Source organism: Podarcis filfolensis, assembly GCF_964270895.1.
Source record: "Podarcis filfolensis genome assembly, chromosome: 8".
Classification (NCBI taxonomy): domain Eukaryota; kingdom Metazoa; phylum Chordata; class Lepidosauria; order Squamata; family Lacertidae; genus Podarcis; species Podarcis filfolensis.
This window is the reverse complement of record NC_139611.1, coordinates 16,164,961-16,183,651: the sequence shown is the minus strand read 5'-3', so window position 1 is coordinate 16,183,651 and position 18,691 is coordinate 16,164,961. Positions and strand designations below refer to the sequence as shown.

Below are 18,691 nucleotides of genomic sequence, written 5' to 3'. Positions count from 1 at the left end.
GTTCAATGTAAGAAGCTGCCTTTGATTGGTCCAGGAAGCCCAGAGCTCTTCAACCTCCTGCTTCTGCTTTTAGAAGATTCTGCAGGGCTAAAAGTGGGGTGTGGGGTGTGTTGGGGATTCATGAAGACCCCTCTCCTCTCCCCTCCCATAAAGTACTGTTTCCACGGCATGAAACTTGCTTCTGTAGGAATAGTCATAACTCTGTGGTGGGACACCTGCTTTGCATTTGTTTGACTGCAAATCCATCCAAATATTTTTGACAGGTGGGGAACTTTTTTCAGCTTGAAGCCCATATTCCCTTTCAGCGAACTTTCTGGAGGCTTTACATTGGTGGGCACTGGGCAAGATCACAAAGGCCCCATTTGCACTGACTTTCAAAGCACTACCATACCACTTTCAACAGTCAAGGCTTCCCCCAAAGAATCCTGGTATCTGGCTTGTTGTTTGGAGACTGCTGTTCCCCTCCCAGAGCCAGCCCCCAGAGAGGTTTAACAATCAGTTCTTCCTCCTAGGATACACTGGGAACTGTCATTCTGGGAAGGGAACAAGGGTCTCCTCGCAACTCCCAGCACCCTTAACAAACCACAGTTCCCAGGATCCTTTGGGGAAAGCCATGACTGTTTAAAGTGGCATGACAGAGCTTTGAATGCATAGTGCTGATGGGGTCAGAGACAAAAGCAGGTGGAGTAAGAATGTGGCTTACCTTTGCACACATCTGGCAAGCAAGAGGCAAGATCGCAGATACGCCCAAGTCTATTTAAATATGTGCCATTCATGGCAGTGATGGGAAGCCTTGCCCGCTGAGTGCATAAACCCTTACAGCCCGAGAGAGTGGGAAAGGGAGCCGGCGAACTACCCCATCCCTCGAATGCATGACTTTGAACCATTGCCAAAAAAAAGACAATGAAAACAAAAAATTCCCATCCGACCGCAACAGAGGGATGGAAAGGCAGAAGCCTGTGCCTTTAAAGGGCGATGCTCGCCGTCCGCCTGAGCCGATCAGCAGACCTTTAGGCCGGGCTAGGGCTAGCCCCTCCCTGCGGTGGGCTGGCCTAAGCGGGTCCGCTCCAAGTGGGAGCGTCTTTGGGAGCGCCAGTCGCCTACCTTTCTCGTCTCAGCTACAGTTAAGCCGCCCGAGTCGCCGCCATGGCCCAGTAAGTATTGGGGGGCATTTTGGAGAGGGTTAGCGGGGCTCGTTTGGCAATGCTGAGTTACGCGCAAGAGTAAATGACCGATGAGTTCAAGGCGGGGAAGGTTTGCTCCTAGGCGAGTAAATCTCATCGGGCCACTCTGGAGTAGACCGTAATTAATGGCCATGGACCCCACTGACTTCGGCGAAGCTCCCTTCCAAGTTAGCGTGCGTAAAGCAGACCTAATCCGGAACACACCGTGATGCGGAAGTGCATCTCGCTGAGCTCAGTGGAGGCGGGGGGTCGGTGGGCTGACTCCCGAGTAAGCAGGGTCGCAGTCAGGAAGCTTCATTCGGTTCCAGGAACCTTACTCCCGTGCAAGAGAAGGGAGTGCACTGCCAGGCTTTCCTCGGAGGAAAGTTTGCACTGAGCTCAGTGGGGTTCATCCAAGGGGGAAGGAGGGTAAGCACTCTGTAGGTGCTCAGGGGCATTTCCATGGCTTGTTAGCTCCGGGCCCTCACCTCCTTTCGGGGCGGGAGGCGGGCTCTGTTGCAGCAGGAAAATAAAGGCATTCCTTGCTTTCCCTCCACTGGTTCCTGTCTCCATCCATTCTTATCTGACTGATCATTGACTTAGGTGACTCAGAGTACCTTGGGGAGTTGGGCTGCAAAAGTGAACCCCAAATTTTTCTGCAGCAGACTGATTCACGTTTTGCAGGACTGAGCCTTCGCATGGCAAATAGGTCCTGGGGCTTTATGTCTGTGGGGTGGGATCATCTTCTGATCTGGAATTTTATTTTTTCTTTAAAGGGGGGAGGGAAATCTCAAATCGTTGCTAATTGTGGCTACATGGTGATTGCTTGAGGAGGCAGTTTTCTTGATTTATCATTTTTTTTTAAGGTTGAGCCTTAGAAATGAAAACCTTCAGCCTCTTGAGCCGTTCTTTAGAAATCAGGGCAGGTTCAAGTTGGATGTGCTTGCTTCTGGGCTAATCTCAGCTGCATGGAAATTGATTGTGGTTAATCTTTTGTGTAAATCGGAAAGGACTGTGGCTCAGTGGCAGAGCACTCACTTTCCATGCAGAAGGTCCCATGCTCAGTCTCTTGCAGCTCCCCTTAGGGCTGGGAGGGATTCTCTGCCTGGTACCTTGGAGAGCCACTGCCAGTCAGTGTCTGCAGTTGGATGAACCACTTGCCCAACTCCTCATAAGTCAGCTTCCTTTTGCTCTGATCAACTGGTGGGATGAAATCAATTAATTAAATAAATGATCAGAGCATAGGGAGGCATGTCGCACATGCTTTAACAATACATAATAAGAAAAGTCTGACTGCTCCATCAGGCCAAAGGCCCATTTAATCCAACATCCTGTTCTCCCAGTGACCAATAAGCTGCCTCAATAGGAAGCCTGCAAGCAGGACCTGAGTACAACAGCAACTCTTCTCACTTGTGAGCCTCAGCAACTGGTATTCAGAGCCATACTGACTCCCAGCAGTGGACAAAGAATTTGTGATATCCATCTCCTTGGTGTGATTCTGAAATTCTCTTTTAAAGCCATCTAGGTTGTTGGCCATCCCTGCCTCCTGTGGGAGCGAGTTCCAAAGTTTAACCATGTGCTGTGTAGAAAAAGTCCATTCTTTTGTCTGCGCTGAATCTTCCAACATTTAGTCTCAAGTTCTAGTGCTATGAGAGGGAGAGAGAAAAATTTCCTCTGCTTTCTCCACACCTTGCACAATTTTACACGCCTCTTTTGTGTTCCTTCTTACTCTTCTCTAAACTGAAAAGCCCAAAATGTTGTAACCTTTCCTCATAGGGGAGTTGCTCCATCCCCTTGATCATTTTGCTTGCCCTTGTCTGAACCTTTTACAAAGTCCTTTCTGAGGTGAGGTGACCAGAGCGGTGCTGTGCACAGTATTCCACAATGTGTGGCTTCTCCATAGGTTTGTATAAAAACAGGTTGTGCAGGATTATTGCAAGGATTGCAATGAGTTAATGCAGGGGGGAAGAACCTTCATTGGCCCAAGAGCCACATTTCCTTCTGAGGCCCACGAACCAGTGATGCATGGGGCCACCCACCCACTCACCTACCTCACCATTCTCTGTTCTGGCAATCAAATGATATCCCAGTTCAAGAACATCTACCAGCCAGGTAAAATCACTGGGAAGGAGGGTGCAGAAGAAGGCAGTGAGAGGTGTGGCTTGGGCCGAATCACATTTTAAATTTTTTTCCCACCTGACCATCCATACTTAACAGCTCCTGGCATTGTCTCCAGCTAAGTCTTCTCCCAGTAGACCCACTGAAATCATTAATTCCAGTGGTGTCTACTCTGAGGAGGACTAATGTTGAATGCAGCCTCTGGTCATTGTCATCAATGCTTAGTCCTGTATGAGTTGTTTCTAGGCCTGACTTTTCCTTCTGGACTTTCTAGTTTTGAACTTACAGGGATTCAAAGTGAGCGCTTGCACATACTGGAGCTTTCAGGCATGAGGGCTCCCCCCCATCCGAAGTGGTACAGGCCAAACGCAGAGGACTGCCTCCTTTGCTAATTGTTTGGACAAGGCTTAAGAAGATGTAAAGAGAAACAAAGAGACATTGCCCAAGGCAGAGGGGGTGGTGTGGGTGTGGAGAGAGTTGCCAGAGGGGTGCCCAGTATTGGTAACACTTGGCTGGCTTAATGCCACGTGAAAGACTCCACAGGTGTGTTGTGCGAGTTGGGCCAAGCTCAGGATTTAATCCCTGACGTTTTATTATTGTAGCTGTTGCTGGTTCCTGGGACTGCAAATCCACTCTGGGGAAGGGTGATAGCTCAGTGGTAGATCATCTGCTTTACATGCAGAAAGTCCATGGTTTAACCCTTTGCATCTCCAGGTTGGGTTGACAAAGGCTGCAATCTGAGATCCCGGAGAGCTGCTGTCAGTGTACTGTAGACAGTCCTGTGTTAGGTGGAACAAGAATCTGCCTCTGCCTCTGCTAAAGCAGCCTTCTAAGTTCCTATGCTTCTACCTCCATTTGTCTGCTTTTCTTCCATAATGATTTCTTCTTCCGTTCTCATATAATCCCACTGAGTTTGAGGAAGTCTCTCCCATATTGTTGAGGCACAGCTAGGAAATGAAAGGGCTTCTAGACGTGTGTAACTTCTCATTTTCTAGATCTAGTTGCTCAATCTCTAGAATTGACACAACACAGTCCTGGCTGGTGCAAGGCATGGATCAGAAGCACAGCCTGGGTTTTTAAACTGCAACCGTCCCTGTTCCTTGGCACCCCTGCCTGGGTGTCACAGGCCCCACCTGCACTGTACATTTAAAGCAGCATCATACCACTTTAAACAGCCATGGCTTCCCCCAAAGAATCCTGCAAAGAGGGATGGATTGTTAAACCATTCTGGGAAGTGTAAGCATCCATGTATGTTCTTCCCCTTTTTCAGAGCAGACATCGCCTTGATTGGACTGGCCGTCATGGGCCAGAACCTCATCCTCAACATGAACGACCATGGCTTCGTGGTGAGTGGAAATGCCTGGTGTGAAGTTTTAACTACTAAGCAATTATTTATCACAGACTCTCTCTCGCTTTCTTTGCTAGGTACTGTATAGAACGTAGAAGGGAGATCTTAGGACAGAAGCTTGAAGACAGGGGTGGGGGTCCTTTGGTCTTCCAGATGTTTCTAGATTACAGCTGTGTTCATCTGTGATGGTTCATCAGTGGCATATTAGCTACTTACTGGGCTAAGTTCTAGATTTTGGTGTATAAATCCCTATACAGCCTGGGACCAGGATACCTGATAAATCTTCTCACCCTTTATATACCCAACAGATCATCTTATCAAGATAGAGACCCATTCTGCACAGTGTTGGGGCTGGGCCTTTAGTGTGGTGGCCCCTGCCTTCTGGAATTCCCTCCCATTATCAGACAGGCACCGTCTCTGTGGTGTTTTCAGCGCCTGCTAAAGACCTTCCTCTTCTAATTAAATAGAAATCTTTCCTAGTCTGCATCTGTAGTGTAGATGTTTTTATTGCTTTATAGTTTGTGGGTTTGCTACCCTGGGCTCCTTTGGGAGGAACCGCAGGATATAAATATAATTAATTAATTATACCCGTTGGCTATATAGTAAATCTGCTGGTGATAAGAAATGTATGAATGTGGAGATAAGAAAAGTTTGAAACAAGAAGGCAAGGAAGGGGATTTAGGGTAGAGGCAAGGAACTTTTGGCAAACCAGGTGTTGCTGGAATGCAGCTGCCATCACCCCCAAGAATTGGTCATGCTAGACTAGGACTGATGGGAGATGGAGTCCAGCAACATCCGGAGGTCCCTGATTTAGTGGGAGGCCTTGTCTTTCCCTGTTTTCTTATTTGTTTGAGTACCTTAAATGACAGAACATAGATTGGCTTACTGTTTTGAGCAATCTCTGCAGATAATTGCTCAGCAGGAAGTGCTGGTGTGTGTGTGAGAAGCTAGCTAAACCTGTATACATTGAAAGGTTGGTTTTTTTTAATGACCTGCACACCAGGTTAAATCCATTCCAACCAAGCCTTTCATTTTTCTGGTTAAATGGGAGGAAATAATTAAAATGAACATGCAGATGTCTTGTCCTTTTGGTCCTTAGAGTCTGAAAATAACTTCCTAGTTCCTGGCACAAACCCATTAGAAAACCAGGTATAGGAGGATGCATTTCAGAAAAGGCATCAGCTCTGCTGTCTCCCAGTGCAATCCCTCTCTCTTACTCTCTCCTAGGTCTGTGCATTTAATCGAACGGTATCCAAAGTGGACGACTTCCTGGCAAATGAAGCCAAGGGCACTAAAGTCATTGGGGCCCACTCTTTGGAAGAAATGGTCTCCAAGCTGAAGAAACCCCGGAAGATCATCCTGCTTGTCAAGGCTGGGAGCGCTGTGGATGACTTCATCAACAAGCTGGTGAGCAGATCTCTTCCTCCCATCCTTGACCAACTGCCTCTTCTTTTACAAATGATGCCCCTTTATGCCACTTTCCATAATTCTATGGATTGGCCAAAGCTAGGGCTGGCTGAACCTTTCCTCCCTGAGGGGAAGGGCTGGGGCTCAGTGGCAGAGCTCCTGCTTTGCGTGTGGAAGGTCTCAGGTTCAATCCCTGGCATCTCCAGATGGGGCTGTGAGAGGCTCCCTGTGGAAAATCCTGGAAAGCCACTGCCAGTCAATATAGATAATATTAAGCCAGTTTACTATGTTTCTCATGGTAAGTTATCAGTTATATTTTATCTGCATAATCAGAATGAATTTCTGGATGATAAATGCTTTTTCTGTGCAGCCTGAACAGGAGCAGTCACCATTAAGAAAACGAAGTCAGAATAGTGTATACGTGGATTAAGTGACTCTTCTTCTTTGTCCTCAAAACTCTTAACCTAGCTCAAAGTTGTTACCTGAACTAGCCAGATGTTTAACTGAGAATCAATCACAGTCAGTCCATCATTTGAAAAATAAGACTTTAGAGCCATCTTGCCCCCCAAAAGCAGCTAGACATTCCATTTTGGCAACTATAACTTTGGCTTAAGGAGCCATTTGATGCCTAGCTTATATTTCTGAGTTTCTAACACTGTTTCCAAGACACAGACACTTACTGCTCTAAAATTCAGTAATATTTTAGTTGAAGAAGGAAACATAAGAAGCTGCCTTATACCTAATCAGACCATTGGTCCATCTAGTTCAATATTGTCTTACTCTCACTGGCAGCAGCTTTCTAGGATTTCAGGCAGGGGTCTTCCCCAGCCCTACATGGAGATGCCATTGGGGATTGAACCAGAGACCTTCTACATACAAAGCAGATGCTCTACCACTGAGCTATGGCCATATGAAGCTGCCTTATACTGAGTCAGACCACTAGTCCATGTAGCTCACTATTTTCTGCACTAACTCCAGGGTCTCATTAGCCCTCTCAGGAGATGTTCCACTGGATTAGATAGGCTTTTTGGTCTGATCCAGCAACTCTCTGCAGATGGACACCTGCCACTAGATTCAGAGAAAACCTCTCTTGGTACCAGTCATTGGGGAAGAATAGTGGGGAAGGGCTGCTGCCAGTGTGCCCTCTGCTGACATCTTCTGATGTAACACTGTCTCTTTCCTTTACAGGTGCCACTGCTGAGTGCTGGAGACATCATTATAGATGGAGGGAATTCTGAGTATAGAGATAGCACAGTATGTATGGTGCCCATTTGTATCATACTTGTGTACTCCAAGGAGCTCAAGAGGATATGTGGGAGCTAACTTTATCTTCACTAACAGACCTGTGGGGTTGGTTGGTTAGGATTTGTTTGCAAGACATTTCTCTCCTAATACATATTTTCCTAAGGATGTTGTCACGCTGCAGTTTTTTGTGCAGCCAGCAGGTGGCTTTGAGAAGGGCAGGATTGGTGAGCAAAGTAAGTAGGGGTGCAGCCCCTAGTATTTTATAAAACTGCAGCTTTTTATATCCCGCCTCTCAATTTTGCCCAAAGGCTCATCAATGAGTTTTGTACAAGGATTGGAAGTTTTGAGCAAGGTGTTCCGTTGTGCCAGAAACTGTTTAGTCACACTGGCTACATGACCTGAAAAGCTGTCTGTAGACAAATGCCGGCTCTCTCGGCCTGAAAGTGAGATGAGTCCATAGTTGCCTTTGACTGGACTTAACCATCCAGGGATTATTTACCTCCATGCTCTAAAGCCCACCAATGTCTGTTAAACCAGATGCAAAGGAAATTTTACTCGGTGCAGAATTTTAAGTTTCAAATGGTTATGTAGCTCTTAACTGGTACAGGAGTCAGATTTATTTTCTTTCTCTTTTGTGAGATATACGTTGCCCTAAGTAGAGAATGCAGTGCTTTTGCCCCCATAATCCTATTTTTCGAGCAACGAGTCCCCCTTCTTTTCCTATCCAGAGGCGTTGCAAGGAGCTCAAGGAGAAGGGCATCTTGTTTGTTGGGAGCGGGGTTAGCGGCGGCGAAGAGGGCGCCAGGTACGGCCCTTCACTCATGCCAGGAGGAGCCAAAGAGGCATGGTAAGTGATTACGAGAATGATTTAATGCATTTATTTGTTGCTTAATGCATAGGTTTCTCAAGGCTATTTACAATTATGAAAGTGTACATGATACAAAATCCAGAATACAGCAAAAAGAAAAAAGAGCATTAATTGACCCAAAGTGCTCATCCTGCAATAACATCATAGGACAAATCCTGCTCCACTCCATATATAAATTCACATATATTGCTTTCCCATTTTTTAAAATATAGCAAATGTTTTAGCTGCTTTTACATATGCAATTAATTGTTCTGTGTATGGTTTTTATTGCATTGTAAATCACTTCGGAAGCAGTGCTAGAGCACCTGCTTGGCATGCAGAAGGTGCCAGCTTCAGTCCCCATCAGCATCTCCAGGTAGGTCTGGGAGAAACTCCCTGCCTGAAAGCCCTGGAGAGCAGCTGCCAGACAGTGTAGATGATAATGAACTAGATGGACCAGTTGTCTGACTGACTCAGTATAAGGCAGCTTTCCATCTTCAACTGCAAAAAAGGACAAATCCTTTCCCACTCAATAAAAATAAAAACCGCAGCAAGGTATGATTCAAACATAACAACTGAAAGGCTGGGCAAACATGAATGTCTTGGCCTAAAGTTTGACAATGATGGTGCCAGGTGTGTTTCCTTGGGAAGAGAATTCCACAGACATGGAGTCACCACTGAAAAATGCACGTTCTCTCAGTTGGGTCCTCCTCAGATTGAGTTGTGAAGGGACCAAAGCAGTAAATGTATGTTTCATTTTTATTTTTGTTTACTCATTTACCATTTTTCAGTCTCATCCTTTCCCCTGCCTGGGGCAGTCAATAAAATAGTAGATGCCAATAAAACATAATTTTTAAAAACACAGACTCAGATGAGATACAGTAAACAGCATCAATGGTATCTGTAGGGACTGCACCCCCAAAATAATTATTTCCTTATCCAAACACCTGGCCAAGTGAACATGTTTCTTAAATGCTTCTGTAGTAGGGGCAGACCAAATATCACTTGGAAGGGGGTTTCAGAGGTAGGGAGCCACTACTGATAATGCCCTACCACATGTCTCTGCCCTCCTAGCCTCTGTTATGGTCAGGACAGTGAACCAATCATGATGATGTCCTTTCTGTTGCCTTTGCTTTGTTTTTCAAACATCCTTTTGGTTCTTTGCAGGCCTCACATCAAACCAATATTTCAGAGCATCGCTGCCAAAGTAGGAACTGGAGAACCCTGTTGCGACTGGGTAAGATGAGCTGACATGTTTATGATGCACTCTGTATGCTCCTAGAGATACTCTTCAAGCTGATGCCCCTCTTTGTGAATGGTTTCCGGAAGGTTACTAGCTTCTCCAGCCCCTCACCTTCCCCATCAAGAGGAAGGGGAGAAGGCAGACCCTTTCCAATATTGACGAGCCCATTGGGGGCTGTACTTGGGGGGTAGAATGCGGGTGTGGCCCAGCCTCCTGGTGCTAAAATTATGCTTTTAATGGGAATGGGATTTTAACTTATTTATTGTGGAGGTGGGGTTGTTATAAATTATTCTGTGTTACATGTATTTTGTATTTGTATTTTTTTGGTTTTATAAGGCTGATTAATATTCTAAAGTCTTTTATATGTGTTTGTGGGAAGGAGGTTATTGTTTTGTTGGTTTTAACTATTTACTTGTCTTTTTACCTTGTGAACCGCTCTGAGATATTGTCATGAAGTGCAGTATATAAATCTTAATAATAATAATTCATTTTATTCTTCTCTCTTATGACTCTGGCAGGTGGGAGACGAGGGGTCTGGGCACTTTGTAAAGATGGTGCACAATGGGATTGAGTATGGAGATATGCAGCTGATCTGCGAAGCCTACCACCTCATGAAGGATGTGCTAGGCATGGACCATGACGAGATGGCCGCGGTGAGCCCACAAGACAAACCAGTTTCTTGAATCTGATGGGTGAAGACCCAGTTTTAATAAGTCTAAATAAAAGCCAGAACAGGCACTTACACAGAGACACAGCAGGGAGCCTCCTTTTCTAGATGGAGTTCCCAGGAGCCTTTAGGGGGATGGGATACTTGTGGGCCTTCCATATGTTGTCAGACTACGTCCTTGACCATTGGCCATGCTGCTTGAGGCTGATGGGAGTCCACCAATATCTGGAATTCCCCATCTCTGACTTGCGACCGATGGGAGTTGTGGCCCATCAACATATGAAGAGCCCAAAGGTTTACCTCTACAGCAGAAACTGCCTTCTTGACTGCAGGACCCACAATCATCCGCTCAATCCACCAGAACCTGTCTTTGCATGCAGGGGAAGTCCCTAACAGTGGAGGTGTACAGCAGAGCAACAAAGGCATCTTCCTATTTTCTTAAGAGCAAATGCATCAGGTTTATAGAGCACAGAGCACTCCATGTGCTAAAAAAAAAAAGACCTTGCAGTCTCAGGGAGGGGGTTGTTGATCTCTCTGCTCCTTGTCTCTCTTGCCCCCTAGGTGTTTGAGCAGTGGAATAAGACTGAACTGGACTCCTTCTTGATCGAAATCACAGCAAACATATTGAAGTATCGTGATGCTGATGGGAAGCATTTGCTCCCAAAGATCCGAGACAGTGCTGGGCAAAAGGGAACAGGGAAGTGGACGGCTATCTCAGCTTTAGAGTACGGGGTCCCCGTCACTCTAATTGGTAAATAACTTTGACATAGATTTGCACTAAAATGTGGCAATGATGGGAGGGGCAGGGGCCCCGGAGATATGTGGTGCAGTCCTTGTTTACTTGAAAGACCTGAGTTGAGGCACCCAAGAGTTTGTCGCTGTTATTTAGATTTCTGTGCTACCTTTCGTTAACGGAATTCAAGGTGGCATTCATGTTTCTCTCCTCTTCTCCATTTTACCCTCAGCAACAACCCTGTGAGGTAGGTTAGGCTGAGGGATGGTGACTGGTCCAAGGTCACCCAGTGAACTGAGTAGGGATTTGAACTCTGGTCTCCAAGACCTGACACTACCCACTACACCGCACTGGTTTTATGCCTGACAACCAGTAAGTTTGCTGTGTGAGCTCAGGATCCTCCAAACTCAAAATATCATCCACACTTCTGTGCTGTTTTCACAGCTGGCAAAGGGCCATAGTTCAGTGGTAGAGCATCTCCAGGTAGGCCTGGGAATATCTCCTGTCTGAAACCCTGAAGAGCTATTGCCCATCTGTGTTGACAGTACTGAGCTACATGTCTGATTCAGTATAAGGCATCTTCCTATGTTCCTGCTCTGACTGGTGATGGTTCTCTACATTCTTGGGCAAGGATCCTTCGCAGTTTTCCAAAATAAGCTCCTTTTAAAGTGGAGATCCTGAGGACTGAACCAGGAATCCTTTTGTATGCAATGCATCTTCTCTACCTTCTCTACCACTGAGTTATCAACTCTGCCTTTCTTCTTTAGCACACACACCCTTCCTACTGTGTTCTGCATTTCTCCCCTCTTTTAAATATCAAACCTCCTCCACATAGGGTTCAAGGCTTGGCTCCTAGGGTTGCCAGGTGAATTGCTAATGGATTGGGTGTATGGTTTGCTTTTCTTTCTCTCACCCCTTCTGCTTCCTTCCTACATCAGCATGACTTGCAATTTCCTGCTCTAAAGCAGCTGACTCATCCCTTCACAATGCAGAAGGATGTTGGTTGGCTAAGAAAGTGGGGGGAGAGGAGGGGCTACCTTTGTGACTGCAAGAGTGTGGAGGAACCACAGTGCACCTGCGGCAGTGAGAGTATGAGTCACTCACAGGAAATCTGAAGAACTTTTTCACCTTGTGTGTTTGCACTCCCTCTGCCCACGCCTTTCAGGCTGTCAGTCCTTACAAGTGGGGCAATTGCTTCCATTCCCAGTTACCACAAGCCACTCATGTCTTTATCTGCACTACTCAATTAGGTCCCAAAGTTGCTTTGGGTCAGTTTTTGTGAGTAAAGTGACTGATAAAATATTTTTATAATAGTAATAATAATCCCCTGTAGCACTCAATGAGTGTTACATTCCTGTTGAATATACTCTGTCCTCAGTGGGTTGCTTTTTAAAAAAACATTTCTTGTACCACTGCAAAACTTGGGGTTTCTCCAAGCCAGATGATACAGTTCCCATTTGTGTGTTTGATTGTGTTCTCTTTTGTATGCACAAGGATTGGCACTCAGAGTTTACTGTTGATATCTAGAATTGTAGTTTGTTTTGCGGGGTGGGGTTGCTTACAGCACAATGCTATGCGTGCTTAATCTGAAGTAACTGCCATTTAGGCCACCTTGACTCCATGCATTTAAAGCACCATGGTACTGGTTTAATCAGTTGTGGCTTCTTTCCCTTTCCCAAACCAAAGAATCCTGGGAACTGTAGTTTGTTTTGGGTGCTGAAATAATTCCCAGTGGTTTAAAAATCAGTCCCTCTTTCCAGGAAACTCTGCGAGGAAAAGAGGTTCCCCAAAAACCTCTCTGCACCCTTAACAGACTACAGTTCCAAGGATTCTTTGGGGGAACCCCCAAATGGGTAAGTTTTATGTCCTGCCTTCAGTTACATGATACCCAATAGTTTTTTAGTGAAGATAATTTGAGTTGTTTCAGAAAGCAATCTCCTGTGTACACACAGTACTGTGGTCCTGTTTGCCATTGCTTCAGTTTAGCCATCCATGGTGTTTGATTTTTCTTTCTCCACAGGGGAGGCTGTCTTTGCTCGGTGCCTGTCTTCCCTCAAGGACGAAAGAGTGAAAGCTAGCAAGCTGTTGAGTGGACCCAACGCAGCGAAGTTTAGCGGGAATAAGGCGGCGTTTCTGGAGGACATCCGCAAAGTGAGTTGTTAGGCCAAGGAGGGCTAGCCTTGTGGCCCTCCAGGTGTTGTCAAACTACAACTCCCATCAGCCCCCACCCAACATGGCCAGCGTTTGGTGTGGTGGGAGTCATAGTCCAACAAAATTCTGGAGATTCACTATCCTATGTGTGGGGAAGATGCATCATTCTGCATTATAGTCTCCAACAAGAACCTCCATTGTCTGAGGTCCAGATTGTTGTAGAGATTGTATCAGTGGTTCCAGAATTATAGGCTTCCTCACTCAAGACATGCTCAGTGGGTTCCTTTAATCTGGAATGGGTGGTGGGGTGTGCAAACCAATCATTCCCTCACACTAACTCTGACCTAACATGATTCATGATGATGGGCAACTCTTTGGGTTGGTGGGGTCCTTTCTCGGTCTCTGGTGGCTCAGCAAATGGGTGACTTTGCCACCCTCTGGAGCCAGCCCCTGGCTTGAAAGCTTCTTTCTAAATCTTGACACTGTCCCTTGGCTCCCTTGCAGGCCCTGTATGCTTCAAAGATTATTTCCTACACGCAAGGCTTCATGTTGCTGAGGCAAGCGGCAAAAGAGTTTGGCTGGACGCTGAATTATGGTGCCATCGCCCTGATGTGGCGGGGAGGATGCATCATCCGAAGGTAAGCAAGACAGATAGGATATGATTGGAGCAGGGGCTGTCGATAGACAGGGAGATGATCCTCTTCGTTTGGAGCTCAGACCAACTGAATCGAAAAGTTGAGATTCTAACTGAGGCTGCACCTACACTCTACATTTACAGCAGTATTGTACCGCTTCAAACAGTCATGGATTCTCCAAAGAATTCTGGGAACGATAGATAGTTAAGAGTGCTTCTGCCTCTAGTTTCCTCTGTCTCTCCTTTTGTAATTATTTGTTCCCACTTCTTATGCTCTGAGTTTGAGGAAGTTCCTCCCATTGAAACACAGCAGAGGAAATGAAAGGGCTCCTGCCTGCAACTTCTCATTTTCTGGATCAGTTGCTCAATCTCTAAAATGGGCATGGTGTGGTCCCAGCTGGTTTTAGGATCAGATGACCTTTTCTTTAAAAAAACGATAACACTTTTTTAGCACTCTTCCCTGGGTGACATATTTGTAGACACAGACCCCATCTGCAACATACAGTTAAAGCACGATATCACTTTAAACTGCTTCCCCCAAAGAATTATGGGAGCTGTAGTCTGTTAAGGGTGCTGGGAGACCCCTTACTCCCCTCTCAGAGCTACAATTCCCAGACTTGCCTGTGAAGAGAGATTGCTAATTCTTCTGGGAATTGACTATTAGCCATGCTAGCTGGAGCTTATGAAAATTGGAGTCCAACAGCATCGTTGGTTATCCCTGCCCTTGGTTACAATATGTTGGTCCACATATGTTTTTGGGTTCCTGGCTATTTACCTCACTGATTTCAAGAAATCCTACTAACTGCTTTTGCATGTCTTCTGCATAGTGTGTTCCTTGGGAAAATCAAAGAAGCTTTTGATCGAAGCCCTGATCTCCAGAACCTACTGTTGGACAACTTTTTCAAGACGGCGGTAGAGAATTGCCAGGTAACTTCAGGAAGAAGAGGCCACATACACACACCATATATTTAAATTATTATTATTAATTTAATTTGTATACTGCTTATATTTTTAAGAAAAGCACTATACCACTTTAAACAATCATGCCCCCCCCCCGTAAATAAATTCTGGGAGCTGTAGTTTAAGGGTGCTGAGAGTTAATTCCCAGAGTTCCCTGAAGAGGGGCTGATTGTGGAGCAACTCGGAGAACCCAGCTCTGTGAGGTGAAGTGGGGTCTCTCCCTACAACTCTCAGTACCTTACAGCTTCCAGAATTGTCTGAAGTGGTATGGCAGTGCTTTAAATGTTCCAGGAGAATGCGGCTTTAGAAAGTACCTGACCATTTTTAAGTGCAGTATGTATGTATGTATGTATGTATGTACGTTTGTTAAGAGATAAAGTACTCAATTTTGCATTGCTATGAACAGCTTCACATACACCACAGCCTCAGAATAGCTGTCCATTGTCCATCCCTTGGGAGCAGATTTTGAGGGTGCGTAGAGGTGGGGGGCTGGGATGGAGAGGGTGGCAAAGTCCCATTGTGCAAGGGGAAACTTTGTCCCACTTGCCCAAGGACAGCAGTGGAGACAACCCTATGTTTCCAATGGATGAAGGGTCATTGGCTGAATACAACTTTTAAGAAGGTAACTACTACTACATCATTCCTCCCTTAGGAATCATGGCGACGTGCCATCAGCACTGGTGTCCAAATTGGCATCCCAATGCCGTGCTTCACCACTGCACTTTCTTTCTATGATGGGTACAGGCATGACACTCTGCCAGCCAACCTGATTCAGGTAAGCCAGTCTGAAAACAGCTTTGGCATGTGTGGAGTCCGGTCTGAAACTTCTCCAACCTTTTTTGCTCCGTTCAGATCTTTTGCTCATTTCCCTAGTTAACACAAGGAGAGCCTGACTGCTGGATCAGGCCAAAGGGCCCATCTGGTCTGACATTCTGTTCTCACAGAGGCCAACGGTAATGCCCACCTGATGTCTCTGTATCCAGCACAATTTGTGGTGCCACCTCTCTCCTGGCCTTCCTTAAAATCCATCATTTTCTTGTGGCCTTTGGGTTAACCCCCTTAATTTCGATTCCTCAAAGGACCCATGTTTTAAGCATATGTAGCTGCATTTGCCCATGATCATCCCTACCTTCATCTTTTCCTCTCCTTCCCTTTTGTCGAGTTTCCTCATTGCCTGTTTTAGATTGGAAGTGCCATACAGGCTGCAGCTTCCAGCAGTATTTTTACCTGTTTTCCCTCTGCAAGGGGAACCTGCGGCTCTCCAGCTGTTGTTGGACTCCATCTTTTATCAGCCCCAGCCAGGGATGATGGGAGTTGTAGTCCAGCAACATCTAAAGAGCTCCAGGTTCTCCATCCCTGAACTGAAAGGATCCTCTTTAGTTTTACCAACACTGATGGAGACTCTACTGTAGAGGCAATGGGTTTGACCTCTTAGATGTCCCCAACTAAATTCTACTCGAAGTAGATCCATTGACATTAATGGTACTAAGTTAGTCACATCAATTAATTTCAGTCTGTTTACTCGGAGTATTACTAACATGGGCTGCAACCCTCAGTGTGCCTCCTTTGAATTTAGCAACAACTGAAAGTTGACTGTGTTACTTTGGCAACCTATATCACTAACCATGTGTGCAATTTCTCAAAGGCTCAACGAGATTATTTTGGTGCCCACACCTACGAACTGTTGTCAAAACCAGGCGAATTTATCCACACCAACTGGACAGGACATGGAGGCTCTGTTTCCTCTTCATCATACAATGCCTAGAAGGAAGCCTGAACTTGAAAGTGGAAAATACTGTAGAGCTAAAACATTCCCTCTTCTTGCTGGTTATTCTCTGTATCTTCAGCACTTTCTCTAGTTGTCATGTTTGGGGCATATTTTTTTTTGTAAAGAAGTTGTGATCATGTCTTATAGGAGGGCTAAAATAAACATTTAAATCCTTCTTTGAAAATGTTATGACTTTTATTTCACCAGCCCAGTTCCCTCTAGGAGCAATAATAATAATAATAATAATAATAATAATAGGACCAAAATCTCAAGCCTCCAAAACAAGAAACAAGAACTTAAGCAGTTGCCCTGCTGGATCAGACCAAAAGTATAGCATCCTATTCTCTCAGTGGCCAACCAGACGCCTGTAGGGAACCTGCAAGTAGGACCTGAACACAATAGCAACCATCTTAGTCTAAGATTATTAGCAGCTCTAACAAACAGATCTGCTTTGAATGTTGCATAATCTATGTCTGCATCAAATTAAGCCTTATAATCACATCTTGAATAAATTTCTCTCTCTCCATTTTTTTAAGGATGGTAATTAAATAAATGTACAAGATCCTGTTTTGTCCACAAATACAGAAGCCCTTGTGCTGTGCAGCACCCCTGGATTTCCCATCCTCACAGCAGAGCCACAATGAAATCACCCCAAGTAAAATTCAAAAATTTAAGTGTTAAGACGCACTAAATTAAGGTCATATGTCTGGGATAAGAAAACCAATTTTAGCTGACGCTGAAAGCTTGTAAAAGTATTTTGTTGGTTTATTGCATTTATATCCCACCTTTTCCTCCAAGGTGCTCAATGAGGTGCATGTGGTTCCTCCTCTTCATTTAATCCCCACAACAACCCTGTGAAGTAGGTTAGACTGAGAGGCAGTGACTGGTCCATGGTCACCCAGTGCACATAATGGCTGAGTGGGCACCAGGTACATAGACTGAGGGAAAACTCTCTGCAGCTGGAGTACCACCTAATAGCAGATGGTGCTGGGGTTGTACTGCTCACCTGTCCCTCCCTCCAACTGCATAAAAGGACAGTGAGAGAGGGGCATTTGCACCATGTCCACTGCCCTTCCCAGTATCCATCCTGGTATGCAGCACTGACTCATCCACATCCCTCACCACTACTGTTGGCTACTGGTGCTGCTGCAGAAAAAAACCTTGGTAGTTGGAGGCTTCAAGGATGCAGTGAAGGACCTCACTAGATGTCCTCTTAAGGGAGAAGGTGGTTCCACCAGAATGACAATCGCTAGACCCATCAGACAATGACCATGACGAAACAACAGCGAATGAATGGACGATGGTAAAGGGGAAGAAGAAATCGCAAAACGAATCAACAATGCAAACCAGTACAACCAAATATCTGCCAAAAATACTGTGCAAGCCTACAAAGCAGCCGCAGCTAAATCCTCACCCCAAAGAGTGATAGCCCTGCAACAACCACAGCCAAACGAAGCAACCAGAAACCACTCTGGATCGATGGACTGGTGAACACCCCCTTCTCTGCCCTCCCTCTTGTTGTTGTTACCATCATTTCCCCTCCCCCCTGGTTGGGGCAGTATTGGTAGTGGTGGTGGCACAGTCATACCTGAACTATAGATCAATGAAATACCAAGATACCTTGCCCTGTCTGGTGATAGCCCTGAGTCTTAGCTACCCTTGTGCTATGATTTCCCAAACAAGTGGTGATCTGATTTCCAAACAATAACGTTTATTATTTCATCAGTGTGATATGGCAGATTATAATGACGAAGGACTGCTGCAGGTATTGGAAAACGACAAACTCTTGGAAGAGGTAGGAATATAGATTATAAAAATTGATATTTGATTTTTTTTTAACTACAGATCATTAGTGGCATCTAGTGGCTTTCTGAGGTACTTCATAGAAATACCTGGGATTCAGTCTAGTTTAAAAATTTTCTTTGCAACCAATTCACTTTTGAGACAAGGATGAAATTGCTCTCTGGATCAAACATGCCAATCTATGTTGTGTTTCACTGATTGGAACGCCACATGACCTTGTAAGAATGCTAATGAAATACATATTTCACAAACAAATATATTAGTTATATATATGACTCAGATAGTAGTGAAAGCTGAAATTGCTTGGTGGGGGCAGGTTGAAGGAATAGCTTGAACAAATTTAGCAAATTTCTGCATGTGATCATGCTTCGGTGAGGTTCAGATATGGATTTTAAAACTCGTAATTGGGACTTTCAGAGACCCATTTGCACAATGTCTTGCAAAGTCTTTCAAAGAGTATAAGGCCATTAAGCAAAGATTCGAGTAGATACAGCTATTGCTATTATAGTTTTTAAAAGAATGGAAATTGTAGGATTGAGAGTTCATGGATAATGATGCAGTTTAAATGGATTCTGTGTGTTTTGTAGGGTGGTTTTAATTTCTT

General features: G+C 45.2%; 1 protein-coding gene across 1 annotated transcript; it reads left to right on the top strand.

Annotated features, from left to right (window-relative positions):
- Positions 1–996: 996 nt before the first annotated feature.
- PGD (phosphogluconate dehydrogenase) lies at positions 997–16,468 on the top strand. The gene is made up of 13 exons (XM_083628775.1): positions 997–1,154; positions 4,552–4,627; positions 5,857–6,036; positions 7,225–7,290; positions 8,010–8,128; positions 9,296–9,365; positions 9,890–10,024; positions 10,600–10,789; positions 12,792–12,922; positions 13,427–13,560; positions 14,384–14,483; positions 15,169–15,291; positions 16,162–16,468. The coding sequence occupies exons 1-13, from the start codon at positions 1,147–1,149 to the stop codon at positions 16,279–16,281; spliced, it is 1,452 nt and encodes a 483-aa protein (XP_083484901.1). The 5' UTR covers positions 997–1,146; the 3' UTR covers positions 16,282–16,468.
- Positions 16,469–18,691: the final 2,223 nt, after the last annotated feature.